Below are 21573 nucleotides of genomic sequence, written 5' to 3' on the forward strand. Positions count from 1 at the left end.
TTTACATTATTCTGTGCTATAAATGTCATGCATGAGTGGTCAGTCTGATGAAAAATACAATGCTGTAAATATAAATATTAATATGATGGTTTAAGCCGGAAAAATGCAACTGAATAAATACACTATGGATACCTTAAATTTCGTGTGCACTGATTTAATTGGTACATTGTACTCACAAAAAAATATTTTTCATTGGTATTGCTTTCTCTAGAATTGAGTAAAGAATGTATTTTCACGTCCATTTGAATAAGTGAATTTGCAAAGGACTGAATCCAAGCCTATAGTAAAACTATACCTTGTATAAACATATAAATATGTGGTTTTATCTATAACTATAATTTTGGTACCCAACAAAAATAATGAATCCATATTCAATATCCTAAAAGAGTAAATTTTACAATCTATCTTTTGCTTATAATTGTTTGATATAACACATAAAATATATGCATAAATGCATCAAACAGTATATCAGTTATCAAAGACTAATACTAGCTATTGAATGCATTTCATTCTTAATTTGCAGTAGACTAAAATTCTATATTTTAATTTGCAACAATTATAAAATTGAGAATGGAAATGGGGAATGTGTCAAAGCGACAACAACCCTACCATAGAGCAGACAACAGCTGAAGGCCACCAATGGGTCTTCGATGTAGCAAGAAACTCCCGCCCTCGGAGGCGTCCTTCAGCTATACTCTTTTTTGTTTCAGGTCAGACCTTCCTGCCAAACAATGAGACATTCCTACCCAGATATACATTAGACACATCACGTTTGGTATTCCCAGCTGTAAACACCAAAGAATCAGCGTACAGAACGTTACAAATGAGAAACAATGGGACAACACCTATCTTCTTTGATGTACAAAAAGATCCAAACAAGTAAGTAAAAACATTACAGCTGTTTTCCTAATGCTCGCAAGTTAAAGGTTTGGTTGGCTTGCTTGCTTTGTTTGTATTAATGTTTGTTCTCTAAATTTTTCAGTTTCTTGTGTAGGAACAATTTTGAACTGAAAATATATGAAAATTAAAAACATATATACTACTGCATTGCAGCAATACTAACCTTTTATTTCATAAATGAATGTCATAGTTCAACTTGGACATAGTTTTCTATTTTTTTCTATATTTGTGACTCATTTTTTTTCTTCAGTTTTAAACCAGACGTTTTCCCTATGGAAGCCAGTGATTTTCTCTGGGCATTCTGGCTTCCTCCATCAATAAAAATTGGCCACTACAAAATAGACCAAAAGTGACACTTAAAAGTGGCGTTAAAACACCAACAATCATTCAAACCAGAAGTGTTTACTATAGGAACTTTTCTTTTTCAAAATAAATTTGTTCTCTATTTCAGTGTTTATTCTGTGAAGCCTGCCAAAGCTTTGATGAAAGGTGAAATGATGACTTTCGTAGTGAAATGTACACCAGCAGAGGTCAGAACGTATAAACATAACTTGATGTTACGGCTGAATGACAATGAAAAGTACAACAAGGTAAGAACCAATCAGAATTATAGAAATTAATGATATGTATGTGATACAGGTCAAAATGTACAACACAAAAACCAATCAGAATTTTAGAAATTAATGATATGTATGAGATACAGGTCAAAATGAACAACAAAGGAATCACCAAATCAAAGATCTTTTCAAATTGAATAATGAATAGTTTAGAGTCAGGGTGCTGATTCAGCGTCTTCTAGTTAGTTATTAATTTTGCAAGAGTGCCGTGGTGTAGTGGTTAGTGCATCGGACTTCTACCGCAAAGGTTCCTGGTTCGATTTCTGTTGGGGATGAGAATTTCAGGAACTTAATTTTTGGCTCTCCCTTGACACCATTTGCGAGTATGGTCTTTAGGAAACGATGATAGTCTGTCGGAAGGGGACGATAAATGGCTGACCTGTGTTAAGAGAGAGACATATCTCTTTCACCTTAAAGACACCCTTGTAGATTTCGAAAAAGAGTAGGCTAATGCCGCTTCAAGGCAGCACTCGCACCCGCAAAGTGGAAAGGGATTAATATAAGTTGCAAAACTTGTTTCCCAATCCACTATAAATAAATATGTTTAATTTTGCAGTCCATTCACTGTACATTTACATAATATACTGCTGATTCAGTATATTTAGGGGGATACCAATTTTCGTGGATTTTATGGGTAAAGGTGAACTACAGATATTTATGATCAATGAAAGACCAAACTTTCTATATATATGCTTGTATGCAGAGTTTTGCAAAACCACAAAATCAAATACCCATGAAAATGCAAGTCTTTCTAAATTCCATGAAATCCATGAAAATAGATGAATTCACAGTAGTCATGTATAATAGGTCCTGACATGAACAAATTTCAACCAAGAAAACCAAAACGACCTGATTAATGTACAAAACAATAAAAAAAATATGAAAGTGACATTGACCTTACCACAGAATTACTGGCTCCTGATTATTAGACAGACCTGTATAAACAGAATGTGGATCATAGCCAATTTTAAATTTGCATTTATATTTTCTGAACATCAATGTTTATTCTTTTACAGATCATTATTTCCTTAATAGTATTGAGGGGGGAGGATCTTTTTCAGGACGTCGGGATTGGGTGTTTTTAAGCTTGGGATTTCAGGGTTGACCCTTTCTTTTTTTTTTTAATTTGGGATGTCAGGATTTATTTTTTTTTAAATTCGGGACCTCAGGATATCATGTTTTTAAGCTCGGGATTTTGGGATCAGGATCTTTCCGACCCCCTCTCAGTATTGTAATAATAACATTAATGGTACATATTTTTATGCACCAGATTCGCACTTCGATAATCAATGTCTCTTCACTGATGCTTCAGGTTGAAATATTTGAAAATCCAAAGCTTATAAAAAATATGAAGAGCTATAAACCAAAAAGGACAAAAAAGGTATAGTCAAAGCTGGGCAAGGAATCAGAGCTTTTTATAATGCGGGGTTCACACATTGCCGATTATTGCTCCCGTTTGAGATCAGACAGCGATACGACACGAAAAGTGAAAAAGTCAGATTAGTATCCTCAATTATCTGGAATGTCCTATTATTGTCTGAACGCAGTCGTTTTAGTTCGTAACAGATTCCTACTGGTCGGGAAGGGTCCGAATAGTTCGGCAAAGCACCCCGACAGTTAGGTGCGTCCCGTAACATTCGGGGAAACTCAGCCGATTTTGTCTAGTCGGATTACAATCGTGCCTATGTCGTGACAGATTCTGCTGTATCGGATCGAATTTCTAACAATGTTCTGTGTATTCGGGACGGTGTCCTGTGGAACGGGAATGATCTGGAGAAGTCCCGACAATAACAGAATACAATACGACTGAGACCAGACAAAGCCGTTTGCAATGCGATAGAGCGGAACGTGATAGGATTACGTTCCGACAGTACCTGATCATCCCGATTATGCTGACAGTTTTCAAACGGATAACTTCCGTCAGCGTCGGTTCACTGTCTTGTCACTATCTGATCTCTGTCGGATTACATTCGGTAGAATCGGGACGCAGTCGTGACAGACTCGGTAGAATTTTACCTGGCGAAAGATACAAATCGAATTTCCATCCACGATTCACAGGATCTTGATCAGACTTTTGACAAATTTTAATCGGGAATGGTCCTGTCAAGGACGGCAGTAAAAATCGTGAATGTGTGACCCCAGCTTAACAGTTTAATCTCAATCTTTTAAATGCTTTCTTTATCTTTCAGGAGCTTGAAGTATGGGGATCAGCTGAATCACCAGAAGTCTTGTTAGATACAGACGGATGTTTATATTTCCGAGAGACTTGTATCGGAACATTCTCAAAACAATGTTACACCATCAAAAATGTCTCTAGGATACCTCTTAGGTATGGTTTATTTACAGTTTAATCATGAACTCTGACCCTTAACCTTCAATGTTCACACCTGACCCCCTAACCTTTTAACCACAGACTTACCTTAGATTTCACCAACCTTTGAGGTCAACTGAATAAATGAAGAATTGCATTTTGAGGTTGTATCTCCAAAATGATTTTCTTCTTTGAAATAAAGAAAACCTTGGAATTGGTACATATTTTCAAATGTTTAAACTTAAATAATTTATACACATTTTCATGAAAATTAAATTAAGAGAAATTAAAATATTTCTTTACACATAAAAGAAATATATGTTGTATTTTTTATTTTTCTTAACAAGATGGGGAAAAATAAAAGTCCTAGAATAAAATAAACAAAAAAATACTGATTGATATAGCGAGATAATTTTTTAAAATTTATTTTGTTTCCAGATTTGAATGGAAGTTTAAATTTGCAGATAAGAAATTACTGTCTGTAACTCCAGATTGTGGCATCATTCAACCGAATGAAAATCAGGTATGATTTAATCTCACGGAACAATTGCTTTGATTAACCACAGAATAACAGAATTCAGATTTCCTGCTATAATTGCCCACATTTTTGATGAGCATAACTCTTAAAAATTATCAGTCCTTATCAAACATTTTCTGCTCTATTTGACAGTTGAAACTATCATATCATTATATAGTGCACATAATGGCATTCAACAATTAGCAAAACACTTACTGCTTAGCAAGCTATATAAGGCCAAAAATAAAAAATGTAAAACATTTCAGAACAGAAAACTGACAGCCTGATTTTATGTGCAAACCAAAAAAAAAAAAAAATACAAAAAAATATATGATATGAAAAAGAAAAAAAAAACTTCTAAATTACAGGCTCCTGACTTGGGACTGGCACCTACATAATGTGGCAGGGTTCTACATGTTTGCTGGTGCAGAACCCTCAATTAACCTAACGAGTCTGTTGAAATGAATAAATTTAATGTCAGTATTAGCAATGATTGATTAATATAATAGACACCCTAAATATTTTATTTAGCACTATTCATTATTTTGTATTTTAGACACATGCTTGGTCATTTACTCCAACATCTAAGGAGAAATATGTGATGAAGCCTAGCCTTATTGTCTGGGGGCAGGGATTCAGCAGTACATCGTCTGGTGGAAAGAAAAAGGAATTTAATGTTAGAGCTATTGGTGAAGGCACTATTGGAGATATTAAGGTAATGGCTATAATGGTTTCTTGTCCTTGGCAAAAAAAAGGTTTAATAGCCTAACCTCATCAAATCTATAGACAATCCTTATGTATTAAAGGGAAAAACAAAAACAATTATAGTTTAAGGAATCCACTGACAATTCTTTTAGTGGTTATTATACCCCCGCTTTGAAAAAAAGGGGGGTATACTGTTTTACCTCTGTCTGTCCTTCCGTCAGTCCGTCAGTCTATCAGTCCATCAGTCTGTCAGTCAGTCCGTCCGTCCGTCCCATGAATATTTTTCGTCACATTTTTCTCAGGAACTACACTACCAGGATTTCTGAAATTTGGTTTCAGGCTTGATATAAGTCAGCTATACTGTGTGATGCGTTTTCAGATTCATCACTCGACAACTTCCTGTTAACCGAACACTTGTATCATTTTTACACCTGATAGCCAAGTTGAAAATTTTTGTCACATTTTTCTCAGGAACTGCACTACCAGGATTTCTGATATTTGGTTTCAGACTTGATATAAGTCAGCTATACCGTGTGATGCATTTTCAGATTCATCACTCGACAACTTCCTGTTTACCGAACACTTACCATTTTATTTCGTCGCATTTTTCTCAGGAACTATAATTCCAGGATTTCTGAAATTTGGTTTCAGGATTTATATAAGTCAGCTATATGGTGTGATGCGTTTTCAGACTCATCACTCGACAACTTCCTGTTTACCGAACACTTACATATTTTTACACTATTAACATTATCCACTTGCGGCGGGGGTATCATCAGTGAGCAGTAGTAGCTCACAGTTACACTTGTTTTGTAATGATATTTCCTGAAAATTCACTTTTTTTTTCTACAGTAGATAATTTTATTATTTGAAGAAGATACATAAAGCAAAGATTTTAAAGTTAAAATATGTGAATTTTGAAAACCTGCAATCTAAAGTCAAAGGCATATTCATAATTAAGTGGATCTTTTTATTTTTTTTCCCAAGATTTCAAGAATCAACATTTCATATTTTATTTTAGGCTGACCAGACATATATTGAATTTGGTGATGTTGTGGTGGGAAGCTCAGCTTGTAAGACTATTACTATTTCTAATGAGAGTACATGCAGCCTCCATTATGAGCTTTTTATAGAACAGACGATGACCGGTCCTTATCCAGAGGAACTAACTATAGATGACAGAATAGGTAGGAGATTTTTCTTCTAAATAAATTCACAAGTCAAGTTTGTGGCAGAGTCTAACCTGTCAACTCTGAGGTTGGGAGTTCGAACATTGCACTTGGCAGGTGCATTCAACATAAATCTTAATTGTCATACAAGTGAGAGGTTAAGCTAGCTATAAAATCAGGTTTAATCCACCATTTAATACATAAGAAAAAAACTGAGACCAAGTCAGGAATATGACAGATGTTATCCATTTGCTTGATGTGTTTGTATGTAAAAAAACTGCCAAAATAGTTTGTGAGGTATGAAAAATACCTGCTTAAATTCAGTTTGTGAACCTCATAGAAACATATAAAAAGACATGACATACAAGCAGTACTTATTAGGAGATTTAACTAGCGTTCTATGACAAAAAGAGTATTTAAAATGTTTGTAAGGCAAGAAATTATGATTTGTGTTTGTTTTTTATTACAGCTCTCCAGTTAGAGAGAACAGAAGGCATCTTACCAGCTAGATCTAAACATGTGATCATGGCAACTGTAAAACCAGTCAGACGGGTCCAGTACCAGTTTTCTGTTTCATATAAACTTGTGACACCAGAAGGTACCAGTCATTAAACTAAAGTTTTTTTTTATAATTTAACTACTGTAGATTCATTAATTTTTGTTGGATACCAATTTTCGTGGAATTCGTGGTTTCAAGTTGTTTTAATATTTTAATATCCACGAAAGTGAAGGTTTTCAGCAATCCATGAAAAATTGGTACCCACTAAAATAAATGAAGTCACAATATCTGAAAAAATTGTTTATGTTATCTCAAAGCAATGGGGACAGATTTTTTGAATTATTGAAATATTGAAAATGAGTTATTGCCCCTTGAAAATTATATATAACTGAATTGCTATATATTAATGATGGTTATAATATCTTCACACAAATCTCAATAAATGTTACATGCAAAATAGTTCAAACCAAATTTATATACAATTTTCAAATGAATACAGAATAATTAAAGTCAAATACAATTGAATGTTGAACTAAAAAATAGAAAAAAAATTGTTCAGTCAAATTTTTTCAGTTATACTATACCAATATGATAATATCTAGATCCTGGAAATTCTTTAACAACATGAGTTTCAATCTATTTATAGCCACAACATCACATCCCACAGCCACAGAACCCCAACATTTGTGTCATGTGTTGACTACTGGAGTGTTCCCTGTCATGGCCGTCACTGATGCACGTTGTTATGGTAGTGCCATTGGTATCAGTAAGAAACAGTTATGGGGTCTGTTCTCTCTAGACAAGTAAGTATACACCATACTGCTATTTGTCCGCCTTTACTAGATATAAAAATTCACGTAAGATTTTGACGTCATAATAGAAAATTTCTTATGCCCAAATGGAAAAGGGGTTGTTGTTTGACGTCAAAAATATTATCCAAATAGCTATAAGGTGTATTGTTGACATGAATTACATTGTTTTTATAAAATATTTTTGGTGAAAGATATTTATCTTGTTTCTTTTAAAAGAAATGTTGACTCATAAATGCTCTTTGAAAGATTTTTTCCAGAACCCAAATTTGGTTGAGCAAGATCAATAGTATAAAACAATGTGATGTTTTTTGATACATGTCATCTTAACTGAATGGTGAAAACCCATAAATTTATAGAATCAATGTATTTTAATAATAATCTGTACAAGTGAATGAGATATTTTTTATGCCCCAGCTGTAGGTGACCGGGCATTAAGTGTTACCCTTGACTGTCCATCTTTCCGTCTTTATATCATTCAGTTTTTCCGTCCTGAAGATTGGGTGGGGGAATTTGTGTCCTCTAACACATTTTTCTTTTTATTGGAAATAGACTTTTTCTTAAATTCTTTTTTTTTTTTTAATTTCAGTATGAACGTTTGTTTGGATTCAGATCCATCTGCTGAGGAACTGAGATACAGTGTTGCTACAAGGCACAGGTAAGGATAATCTACAAAAAAAATCATTCAATCGTTTCATATTCTGTTCAGAATGCATGACGTCCATTTTCAATGAACTATAACACATTTTATTAAGGAACCCATTGGTGGCCTTTGGCTGTTATCTGCTCTTTAGTCTGGTTGTTATCTATTTGACATATTCCCTATTTCCGTTCTCAATTTTATTTCAAGGATTATTAAATGTTTGTATATATATCATCTTGTATAAAACTTGCATACATCATTCATTATGACCAAAATATTTTGAAAAAAATTAAATAAAAGCATTTTTGTTAAAACCCAATTTAAATCTTCATTACTGTTTTTTTGCAAGTATTTTACCTACTGTGGATTCATTATTATTAGTGGAAAACCTATTTTCTGTGGGTCAAGGTGAGCCACAAATTTGAATGATTTACGAAGTATGATTTTTCTGTAGGCTTTTAGGTAACCTTTAGCAAAACCATGACATCAAATGAAAACGAAAATACAAAGTTTCTTTACTCTTTGAAATAAATGAATCCACAGTACTATCAGGCATACTCTTTATCTCACAATTATTTTCCTGATGTATTTGAAAAAAATATTATTAAAGTAAAACCCTTCGATAAAATGTGAAAATAATATCTACTCCAGTCATCACATATCACATGCAAAAAACTATCAGATAAAAAGCTATATTAGATTTATTTATGTGCTTTGTTTTAACAGAACTATTTGTTTATTTTAGTCACCATAGACGGCCACCAGTGTACACCAGAGCTATATTAGACTTTAACTTCAGTGCTGCACCTGTGGGTAGTGAGCCGTGTATTGTGAATTTAATGTTTGAAAATACAGGAACTGTAGCCACTGATTGGTAGGTTTTCTACACAAATTTATTTAACATGAAATTTAAATAATGTTGTTTTTTCTCATTTTTTCAGCACTGGGTCGATACCTCTGCTGGTTGACTATCAGTCCCGAGGGAATATCATCAGCTCATAGTCAATACTTCGGTACTGACATGATTTATAACAATCCTTTCTTAAATTGTCTACTAATAAATTTCGAAATTTTAATTAAACTAAGGTTTCAACTTCCTTAGGCTAAGTTTGCCTTAGATGGATTCAGCTTTTTTTAAGGTTCTTTTTTGTTATATAAAATATAGCTCTTCATTTGTTTCAGTTAGTATAAATCCTTGTTTTTCGAATGTTTGTCTTTGAGCTTTTCTGATGAAGATAAATCCAGAAAAGTGCTTCGGAAACATGAATTTAAAATAATGTGTTTTCATTTATTTCTGCAGAATATATGTTGCTATTTTTTACTCTTTTATTGTAAATATATTTATATTGTTCATATGTATGCCTTCAACCACTCTATGTTAATGTGCATTTCTTAAATTATAATTAAAGCAAGACTTAAAAATATTATTGCTCCTGTTTCAGGGCTTTCTTGTTCCCATCGGACTTACAGCTAGAATTAGAGTACTGGGCAGAGACGGGAGAATTTGATGAAGACGAACTACATGAGGTACTTATTTAAGAATTGAATGCTTCTTTTTGTAACTTCAGTGGGGTATAAAAGCCTTGAATGAAGTACATTTTGTATGAAATACAGAAATACTTCATTCTAAAAATGTGCCAATGGTTAACGCTTTTACAACCCTATGAAGTTACAAAAAGAAAAGTTCAATACTTAAAATTACATTTTTTAGCTAGGATTTTTTAAAGTTTTAATTTAATTTACCTGCACACTTAATTGTGGGACCTTGTGTCATCATGAATGATAAATTTTATTGTGAAATGCAGTTGATTAAGGAATAACACGAGATTGCAGTGTAGCCAATCAGAATAATGTATTATAATGAAACATACATCTAATGTAATTATTTTGAAAATACATATAATACAAATTACCGGTATATGAATTTTAATGTCACACAAGTTATATTATAATGAACATGCGCAGTATAAAACATTGAGACATCTATTCATCACACAGCCTTTTCCTTAAGAAAGTCATTCCAATCCCTAGAATTTTTTATATTTATATATTGTTATTAAATAAATGGGCATATAATTGTAACTTTAAGTCATTCAAAATAATCAAAAATATCAGAAAATTATTGATGACTTTGTCAATGTTATTTTTGAGTTATTTCCCTTGATAACCTGTGTTTTTAAAAAATAATATTTTTATTCGCTTTTTATCTTTTGATTTTCTTAATTTAAGTATATAAGCATTCTTTAATACAAATTACACTTAAAAAAAGAAAAAAATGCATGTATAAATGCACTGTGCTTCAAAAAAATATAAACAATAATATTATTTGATATTTTCTAAGATGTACAATGCTAATTTAATAGATCAATAAATTTCTGGAGTTAGGGTAATGTAAACAATTCAAATATATACCGTATAGTGATTTGTAGAGGATATGCACCTCATGTAGGTGTATTAAAATTAAAAAAAGAAGATAGGGGATGGGAGAATGTATTGAAACACCCAAATATCAAAAATAATTTGAAGATGGCCTGTCTGAGCTAACTCAAAAATAGAAAAATGATTTGTAGTTGATCTAAGTAAATAAATAATGCTGCAGCTGCTTGAGAAAAAATTGACATGATTTTTTAAAAACTTTTAACCAAAAAAATGTTAATATGAGCATCCCTGTCACAGTTGTTATAATCGCAATAATTCAAACTCGCATTTTTAAATTAATATTGTCTGAATTTACAGTACTATAGTCAATCAACACTCAGGTTGTCAATTTGAATCTGCAAGCCGCCGTGGTGTAGTGGTTAGTGCATCGGACTACTAACACAAAGGTCCCTGGTTTGATTCCCGTCTGGGATGAAAATTTCTGGGACTGAATTTTTGGCGCTCCCTTGACACCATTTGCGAGTATGGTCTTGAGGAAACGATGATAATCCGTCGGAATGGGACGATAAATGGCTGACCCGTGTTAAGAGAGAGCCATATCTCTTGCAGGTTAAAGACATCCTTGTAGATTTCGAAAAAGAGCAGGCTAGTGCCGCTAATGCTCGCACCCGCAAAGTGAAAAGGGATTAATATAAGTTGCCAAACTTGTTTCCCAATCCACTATAATTAAATATGTTTAAACTAAGCAGCAGTTGTGCTGACTACTCCAATTTTAATGGACTAGGATTGTTAGTTTTCATGGTTCTCTCTGGGGACTCAAGTTTCCTCAACAAATAAAAACTGAAAGCCACAAAAAGCACAATAGTGTTCAAAGCGGCAATAAACCCCAATCAATCAATATTTTTTTGAAGCCTGTAGATGTTATTTGGTTTATTTTGTTGGTGGCTTGCTGTATCACCTAACATCTTCCTTTTATTCATATTTTCAGATGAAGGTAATGGACAACAAATTGTTTTCCGTAGAACCACAGGAAGGAAAACTTCAACCAGGAGAGTGTCGAACTGTAACCTTTACCTATAGACACAACATGACAGGAACAGATAGACTTCCTGTCCTTCTCAAGTTAGCTCGGGGTAGAGAAGTTCTGGTAAGTAGGAAACCAGTTATTATTCAAGAGGTTGTTTGATTCAAAAGCTTCATTTTTCAGAAGAAGTGGTGGAAATTTTCAATGATAACTTAAGCAATTTAAATCCTAAAATCTTTTACATTGAGGTTAAATTTACAAGCAAAATTACCTGTCCTGCCAATTTAACTTTTCTGATACCCACATTAGATGTATTTTTTAGTTTGTATCTGGGTGGTCATAATATGCACTTCATTTTGTGAAACTAAATTTTTCTGAAATAATATTAATCATGTTGAATTCTTTTGCAGCTTTGTGCTTTTACATTTTACTCTCAGTAAATTAAAGTTATTTACTTTTCAGTTGAATTTTATTGGAGTCACAGTTGAAGCAGAAAGGAATTATATCCATTTCCCATCCAATAAACATCTGTTTACTCCAGTACCAGTGGGAGAAAAATCAAGTCCAAAACAAGTGTATGAACTTTATAATGGAGGTGCTAAAACAGTTAAATTCACCTTTGACCTTGCACCTCTTGAACTTTTACAACAGGTAGGGCCATTGATAAAACTAAGGATTAGTTTATATCTGAATGTTGTCAATTGAAAAATTAGTTCATGCATTTATTATTGCGATTTTTTTGGAGTGAGGGATAAAGAATGTTCTAAAGTCGAATCAAGATATTAACATTAATGCTTAAAGTCAAAAGAGTATTAGTTGAGGAACAAAATAAGCTAAAAATATTGATAGATTATAACGCTTTTTTCAAGTTTTTTTAGTTTTGAAAAATGGTGGGAAATGCTGACTCAGACTTTTCCCTTATATTTGGGTCTCAAATTGAAAGAAAAGAAATAAAAAAATTGCTTAAATTTTGGTAAATGACCTTTTATTAGCTAAAAGTCTTATCTGAAATTAAAAATGGGTGTTGTGGGGCAAAATATTTTTTTGCCCTGTTTTATAGGAAAAAATACAAAGAGTCTGAACATCTGACAAAAATGACCAAACCTCACCTAAGCACGTCCTTAAGGGAGTTCGCTTCTCAGTTTCAAAGTAATTAACTTTTCAAAACACTAGTTTATATAGATAGGGGATTTATAAAGGATTCCAAAGAGCAATAAAAATATATAGGTGACCGTGCTTGTTTTCGAGATAAAAGCCATTGAAATTTTGGCGGGAAAATATTCTCTCTTGACTTTTCATAGCTTTATCATTGACAAGTTGAAGTTCTCAAAAACTGTTAAAAAGTAATTAAAATTTAAAAGACTTTTACAGATGGCTTATCATTATACATGTAAAAGATTTACAAAAAGAAAAATGGGGGTCACCGGGGAAATTTTTTTAATGCATTCAAATGGATAAAACAAGAGGATTCCGAAAATCTGACAAACATCTAAAACATGACAAGCCAGCTTCCTTAAGTAAAACCTTACTTTCACTAAAGAAAGTAAATTTTCTTTTTTTACATATTTGTTCATGCCAAGAATTATTTCTAATCTCAATCTAATATTTTACACACGTAGGAAAATTTTGACCAGCCAGTATTTGAGTGTTTGACACCATTTGGAGAGATACCACCAGGACGATCGCTCGCTGTAGAATGGAGATTCTCACCAATTGAGGCCAAAACTTATATGGTATGTTTTGTAATATTACAATTAGAATTGACTAGGAGGAAAATCTTGCATCAGTGGTATTATATTATACTTGTGGATACATTAAGATTTTTCCTGTGTGCCAATTTTCATTTGATATTTAATTTCAGGGTTTTGATTTTCTTCAACTGTGTTAATTTTGTGGTTCACCTAAACCTATAAGATCCACAAAAATTGGCATCCCTCAATGAGGTTCCCGCAGGGTCAAAAACGACCTGCGACTTCTGGGCTTTTTAGAGGCGACTTCCGACCTGAGGGCCTTCTAAAAACGACCTGCGACCTGTAAAATTTGGAAAAAACGACCTCCGACCGACTTCCGTCCTCTGTGTTGGGAAAAAAACGACCTGCGACCTGTACATTTCCATTAAAAACAACCTCTCAACGAATTTAAAAGCGACCTTGCAACCTGAGGGGGGTACCCTGTGGGAGCCTCCTCAATGAGCTTATTTACTTTAGCACCATCTAATAATACTAGAGGTCACTCATTAAAACTTTTTAAAAAATAGTGTAAGACCACACATAGACTAAATACTTTTTCAATTAGAGTAGTGGATCAGTGGAATAACCTATCAGATTTAACAGTGACGGCAAAGACTCTGAACAATTTTAAGTCTGTATTAAATGGCGAAAATTGGAACCCATATAAATTCATATGTTCGTGTTAGTGTTTTAGCTGCGCACACCTAAATAAGTATTTTTTTGATAAGTGTAATATATTATGTATAAATATATTATTATGAGATGAGAAATCATATACGACAGTCTAAGATGAGGGGTCAGTAGAAGCCTTTGGCTTATGTAACGACCGGAAGATAAATTTAAAGGTATAAAGGTATAAATATAAATTAAGCAACAATAATCCAAGTATCCATATGTGAATTTTTTCATAATCTTTCACCCATATGACGACATTGTCAGTAAAAAAAAAAATCAACTGTTATTTATCATAAACATACAAGTGGCCAAATTCTATGTAAAAATTGCTATTTCAAATTTCTGTTCAGTTTAAACCAGTATTCCAATTTAAAGTGAATAGTCCTGGAGACTTGAATTTGCTTGATGCATTGCTATTTCTTATGTTATCATAAATGTTTTTTTTTACCTCTGTTGTTAGGTTGATGTCCCCGTGATTGTAGATAAAGGAGATACAGCTATAGTAACATTTACTGGTGTGGGATATGACAAGAGGATCATGGGAGAAACCATGCCGATGACTGACCAATCAGATTTAACTGGTGTTCCTGGAGTACAGAGCGCCATTGTTCCTGGACAGGTATGAAAAAATTAGTTTGATGTTAAATATGCTCCAAAACAAATGGAATACTTCTTCTTCTTAATATAAGCCTCCTTTAATTAGGAGCACCTCCATATGGAGTTTTACCTTAACTTTTGAAATGTTAAATACATTGGAATTCAGTTAAAAAAAGTAGTGACCAAAAGATTGAATCAACATTTTTATTTGTTGATTAAAAAAAAAGCATTGACAGTTTGACCGATATTCTTGAAAAATGTTTTGCTTTTTATTTTTTTTATTTATGACCTTTTTTCGCTTGTGACTTTCTTACATTTGATTTATGACATGCAAAAACACAGATAGCTGTTTAAATGAAAACTTGTCAAGATAAATCAAGCTGATGCATTTTAGTAAATTTGATTTTTTTGTCGAATTATTACTTGAAAAAAAATCTGTTTAATTTTATTGAATTGGTGATTTGCATGATATTTGGTTCATATGAAAAATTGAATCTCCTATAAAAATGTGTATATGAAATTAATGAAAAATTCATGAATGCTCAATCAAATTTAATTCAATTTTTTAGGCCTGTTTTACTAGAATAACTTTTTTCTTGTTGAAAACTTGTGTATGAACTCATTACTTAGCTGTGTTATAAAAAAGAAAAGATATGGGGTATCTGTCCAAGACACATAATCAGTGTATGTACAGTAAAAGACACAAAAAAAGCACAAAGGAACCACACTTTTATTGCTGTTCTCTATCTTATTGGTTAACATTTATGATTTTATGCCACCAATGAATTTGAAGGGGGCATTTTAAAAGTGTTACCCATGACAGTCCATCTTTCCATCCTTTTCTCTTTCTGTTTCATCCGTCCATCCCATTTTCATTTGTTTGAAGATTGAGTCCAGGCCTTGCGGTCACAAATCTTTCGAGTCAGTTTTTCGTTCTCGTACTCGAAAATCAACCAATCAAAATGCTGGATTTCATGTTTCGAGCATGATTTTTGTGCTCCAAGCACTTAGCAAAGTTTTATGACCTTGACCCCAGGCATTTACATGCCCATAGACACATTCTTTTTTTATTTCAATATATATTTTCCCAAGCTAAAATATTACTGAATAATCATGAAATAAACTGGTTCAATTATTTGCAGCTTGTATACTTGTCACAAGAAAGGCTTTCCTTTGGAAACCTGCCATTATTCAGCAGAGCACGACGTATGGTGTTTGTGTCTAATCGTTCAAAGGAGAATGATGCTTCGTTTGAATGGCATGTTACTTCACAGTCAGATGCACAGGTAATATAATAAAAACAATCTAAATAATTACATAAATCTGAAAAAAAAGTTATGTTAAATTCTCTTTATTCTTCACCTATTTTAAACAATCTCCCAAAAAGATGATTATTTTTTCTATAATCCACATGTTGTTGGACAATTATAGATTTACATGCGTGTTTAATAATTGCGATTTTAGGAATTAATTCATAAAAATAATATTAACAAAATTTAGAATGCAAGTAAAATTGAGAATGGAAATTGGGAATGTGTCATCATTTTAGCGACACCTTTATTGTCGCAATTTTTGCAAAAATCAAAACGACAAAACTTTCTGAATTTACATTAATCAATATAAGATAAAGAGAAATCATTTTTAAAATCAAGATATTTTCTCATTTATTCCTTTAGCTAAAATTATATTAGAAGAAGACTTTATATATATATAGAAAAAAATGTATAATAACCAATATTTACAACAAATTTTAGAATCTTGTTAAAGTGAGTTTACAATATAGATTTTGTTTTCTTTACAGAGTTATTTGTTTTGAAATTAAAATTTGTATTTAAATTTGTATTCACATTTGTGCTATATTGCATGCCATTGTGTTAGTAATAAATTGAATATGCAAAAAAAGATTGAATTTGTTCCTTTCTTTTTGTAAAATTTTAAGGAGGCAGCTGGCACCAGCCGTGTGCAATTTGCTAGGAGGTTTCTGGGATATGCCCTCAAGAAAGTTTTGAAAATTAGTTGCAAAGTCCTACATTCTGAGAAGGAATAACTGCATGAATTGCTAATAAAATTCAAGAGATTTGTAAACAAAAAAACATGATAAGACACCAACAAAAATGTCTACATTAGATGGGGAATTTTGGAGCTGAAAATTGAGAAAAAAGAATATATTTCTCTTTGGATTGGGGCCAAAATTTGCACCCAAAATGAGGGTGGGAAAATCCCTGCTATATGAACTTTAGTTGTTTCGCTCTAAATTTTTGCTTACTTTTACACCATAACATCCATGTAAATAAGTACACCAACAACAATAATAATAATATACAATTATGGCCCGTTGAAAAGGTGAATATCCAAAATTGTCAACACGAGAAGGTTATTTCAATGAGGGCGCAGCCCGAAGTGAAATAACTTTTAAGGGTTGACAATTTTGGATATTCATCGATTCTAAGGGGCCACAATTGTTTTATTATACCAAATTACCAGTGGAATGGCCTTTTGAACACTACATTTTTTACATAACAAGCACAAGCTGATGTTTGAAAATAGCCCAGGAAAATACATTTGTCATGTTTGTGTTCTAGAATTTCTCGGATGTACAACAAAGGTAGAATCTTTTTGTAAAATATTAATGGCCCTGAAAAGGACCGTTTATAGGAGATAACATCGGCTGCTGGCACTCATTTCCAAAGCCTTATTTCCTCGTCTCTCGATGGGCTGTTAGTGTAACGTGAACCCTGCCATCTTGTTTATTTACGTCTGTGACGTCATTTTCATGGGAGGTAATTCGAGTGCAAATCTAGACACTAAAAAAGGTTATTCGCCGGTGAATAATAGGGTTATTCACCGCTGGTGTAAATTTTAAGGGTTATTCGTCCTCCCTTGAAATTAAATGAAAATTAACCGAATTATTCCATGTCACGTGATAAGTTTTTATCCAATAGAATTGTTTGTTATATATATAAGGTATAATAATAATAATTGGTCTACAGTTAGTATTCTTTCTAATTACAAAATAATTCTGCATGTGACATATTTTTGTAATTTTTTTACAGTAAAGGTGACTATATTGCATGATACCTAACTGGTAACCAAAATGTTTGTAGGTTTCTAACTTTAATTCTTTATATTTAATTCAACTATCTTTATTACCATTCACACTCATTTTACTTGCCCTTTATGGAAATTAAGATGTCCAAACACTGCAATTTTTGCCTATGTCTCAACATGTCTTAATTGAATTTAGTGAACTATTTATGGTGTCAACCCTTGATTAAAGAACTTAATATTTTTTTTACGGGAATACCTTTATTCTAAAATCTGACCAAGATTTTCTTTTTAAATTATACTTCAATGAACAGACAATAAAAAAGCATCAACCAGAAAAGTTTGAAAATTGGCCTATTATTTCACAATTTGACAAGTATTTTTTTTTTTACTTTTACAAATTTTGACTTGGATGAGAGAGTTGTCTCATTGACACTCATACCACATCTTCTGATATTTATCTATGATTAAAACTTTAATCTTTTTTTATTTACATTAACAGTATTTGTCTATATCACCTGTGAGAGGTTACCTGGCCCCAGGAGAGAGCCGTATGTGTCGTGTGGTATTTGTTGCCTGTGGCGTCCCATCATTTTATGACCTGGACTTAGTTTGTGAGGTAAGATAGTTAAGATGTATCATTCTCAAATTGTAATCGCTACACAATTTCAAATATATTTTTTATGTATCCTTTAAAAATATTTTTTAGGCCACTGAACATAGAAAATAATAGTGTCCCTTTCAGGTTATAGTTATTGATGAAGTTGAAGTCCAATCAACATAAAACTTTCTACACATGATCTTCCTAATTTTAATGCCAAATTAGTTTTGACCCCAATTTAATAGGCCATATTATACAAATAAAATGATAGTACTCATTTAAGGTTTTATGGTGTTGAACTCCAATCAACTTGAAACTTAGTACACATGTTCCCTTTGATATGATCTTTCTAATTTTAATTCCAAATTAAGAGTTTTAACAATCCACTAAACATAGAAAATGATAGTGTTAGTAGGGCATTGATGTACAATGAACACATTCTTGTTTTATAGATAACTGATGAAGTAGAGAACAGAGCGTACAAACAGAGATTACAGGATTGGAACGAAGAAAAACGTAGACAGACATACGAGTTTACAATCACAGAGAACGATCTAGATGCTGATCAACGTTTACCTGAGGTTGAAATCAAGGTAAACCATTAATTGTTTCTCCATCTAAAGCATTATAAATAGAAACATTGGCAGAAAATTGTGTTCATTATGTGTGACATCACCAGGAATGGTTGCCTTTTTTTAATGACATCACAAAAGGAAATTGAAAAGAATCCAAGAAAATTTGACGTCATAATTAAATTTTGACCAATTATTTGAGAACAGATATTTCACTAGTGAAGAGAAATATTTTTCTCACACTTTTCAAGATCTAAATGCTGATCAAAGTTTATCTGATGTTATAATTTAGGTAACATATTAATGTCAGAATCTCAAGATTTATAAGTTGAAACGTTATTAAGGTGGTACCTAACACTTTAACTAAAATCAATTTGGCTCGTTTAATTTTCATAAAATTTTGACAAAGTATTTACTTTGATCCTTTGACAAAAATTTAAGAATTTCAAAAAATTTGAACCAACTGTTAAATCAGAAAAATTACACTGGTTATATAGCAGTTTGACAAACACTTATTTTGATCATTGAGAAGCTTAATATTCCCTTATGAACACAACGTCATTAAAATGATCTGCTGATTTTACAGAGTTATCTCCCTGTAGTGTTAAGTACCACCTTAAGGAAAATGTCTTATAATACTGTGGATTCATTATTATTCGTTGGACACCAATTCTCATGAATTTTGTTGGTAAAGGTGAAGCACAAATTTAAATGTTCAACTTATAACATATTTTCAAAAGACTTTGTATGCAGAGAATGTCTAAACTACAAAATCAAATATCAATAATTATAAATTAAATACTCATTTGAACTTGTTTCATTAGTGTAGTTTTGTCAGATGGCTCATATTTTGGACATATTAAAATCAGTTGACCCATTTGAATCTGTTTTCTTATTATCTGTGCCTATAGTAAAAAAAAAATGACTGCTTAAAAAAAATGGATAAAATTCAGAATTTACAAGTAGATCAATACTGAATGTACATACATGTATGTTGTTTATTTCAGGAGAGGTCAGCAAGTCGACTTAGTTCATTAGAAACAAAACGTGAGAATTCTGATGGAGAGCTGACCAAATATAGGGTATTATTTTATATTCTATATTTATTTATCTTTATTGTAATACCCCACACCACCCACCCCTAACACTGACTCAGAATTCAAAAGGAGAGCTGAGCTGACCAAGAAAAGGGTAGTGTTTGATATACTGTATATATTTATCTTCATTATATGCCCCCTCCCCACCCACCCCTAACACCCACTAAGAATTCAAAAGGAGAGCTGAGATGACCAAGTAAAAAGGTAATTTTTGATACACTATATATATTTATCTTCATTATATGCCCCCTCCCCACCCACCCCTAACACCCACTAAGAATTCAAAAGGAGAGCTGAGATGACCAAGTAAAAGGGTAATTTTTGATACACTATATATATTTATCTTCATTATATGCCCCCATAGTAATTTTTCTAGTCATCTGCTTGTCCCTCTGTCTGTCTGTTTGTATATTTGTTTGTTACTGACTATCTTGTTAAGGTTTTGGTCAAGTACAGAGATGTCATTACACCAAAATGAAACTAAGTACAAATGTTCATTTATGATGTGAATTTTGAATGAATAACTGAACTATTGAAAAACTGTTATATTTAGTAAGAAATATAATACTGTATGAATTTATGCATTTATTATTGCAATTTTTTAAATTTTAGACTAAAATGTGATTTTATTTTTGCGATATTGAGAAAAATCCTTTTTTAATTCATATGAAAAATGTCAGCTTAAATTATTGTGATTTAAACCCTATTGCATTTTGCACAATTATTAAAACATCACAAACAATTTCTGATTTACAGTGAGTAAAAGCTATCAATCAGAAAATAAATATTGAAGATGAACAATGAATAACACATTCTCTTATTATTATTTTAATCATAGACCCTGCCACCAATCAAAGTGCTATCCCCTGATGAGGAAAAAGAAATAGCTGTCCAGAAAATAAAGAAAGATTCTTTACTGTGGGAGAAACCTAACTCTCCTAAGCCATTCTTATTGCATCTTGGACTAACAGCCAGAACTCATGATGTTAGAGAATTCCAAATTAATTTCCCTGAGGAATACAGAAACTTTTATATTGATCGGTAAGTATCTTATGTTTTGATAGTATTGTTGGGATACTTGCATACTATTGTACATTGTGGACATCGTATTGTCAGTGACATTGCCTAGGGTGGAAATATGTTAGTTGTTTATTAAATGTACATGATGTAATGGCTGAACAGTTGTTGAAATACACATTGCGTTACTATCAACTTCAGGTATTGCAAGTTCTTTGTTGCTTTTAAAAATATTCTAGATACAGTCAATTTTAGTAATATATAACTGGAAAAAAAAATTGAATTATTCAAATTTTTGTGGTTTTTCTATCCAATTATTAATTTGACTAAGCCTTACAAAGCCCAACATTTCAGAAATTTTTTGTTGCAATGCTCGTCAAATTGTTTTGTTATTTGACCTTCCAAATTTTTGATTCATGCCCAATTAATAAATCTTATGTAGCTGAAACACACATCTGGCTCTCCAAATAATAAGCCTGGTATTTTTTATGATTATTTTCTTCCATCTTTAAGATGCTAAAAGTTAAAGAAAAAAATCCTTTTTGAATTAAACAAGACTTTCATGTGAATTGATTTCCTATATGCCTTTTCTTATTATTTTTACAATATAGGTTTTCATATTGGGTCTACACTAAAGCAAACAGGAAAATAGTATCATTAATGCAG

General features: G+C 32.2%; 1 protein-coding gene across 2 annotated transcripts in view; it reads left to right on the top strand.

The window, feature by feature from the left end:
- The window catches only part of LOC143058647 (cilia- and flagella-associated protein 65-like), a 48812-nt gene that overhangs the window by 17262 nt on the left and 9977 nt on the right, over window positions 1–21573 (top strand). For both annotated transcript variants that reach the window (XM_076232113.1, XM_076232114.1), the window contains 20 exons: window positions 711–879; window positions 1352–1490; window positions 3707–3846; window positions 4267–4351; window positions 4902–5060; window positions 6072–6237; window positions 6689–6817; window positions 7365–7521; window positions 8117–8185; window positions 8916–9044; window positions 9613–9697; window positions 11538–11696; window positions 12036–12224; window positions 13193–13306; window positions 14439–14597; window positions 15718–15861; window positions 18123–18239; window positions 18674–18814; window positions 19801–19875; window positions 20729–20931. In XM_076232113.1, coding sequence (XP_076088228.1) covers window positions 711–879; window positions 1352–1490; window positions 3707–3846; window positions 4267–4351; window positions 4902–5060; window positions 6072–6237; window positions 6689–6817; window positions 7365–7521; window positions 8117–8185; window positions 8916–9044; window positions 9613–9697; window positions 11538–11696; window positions 12036–12224; window positions 13193–13306; window positions 14439–14597; window positions 15718–15861; window positions 18123–18239; window positions 18674–18814; window positions 19801–19875; window positions 20729–20931 — 2728 coding nt within the window. The remainder of the gene's footprint in view (window positions 1–710; window positions 880–1351; window positions 1491–3706; window positions 3847–4266; window positions 4352–4901; window positions 5061–6071; window positions 6238–6688; window positions 6818–7364; window positions 7522–8116; window positions 8186–8915; window positions 9045–9612; window positions 9698–11537; window positions 11697–12035; window positions 12225–13192; window positions 13307–14438; window positions 14598–15717; window positions 15862–18122; window positions 18240–18673; window positions 18815–19800; window positions 19876–20728; window positions 20932–21573) is intronic.

The sequence above is a fragment of the Mytilus galloprovincialis genome, chromosome 14 (genome assembly GCF_965363235.1).
Source record: "Mytilus galloprovincialis chromosome 14, xbMytGall1.hap1.1, whole genome shotgun sequence".
Lineage (NCBI taxonomy): Eukaryota > Metazoa > Mollusca > Bivalvia > Mytilida > Mytilidae > Mytilus > Mytilus galloprovincialis.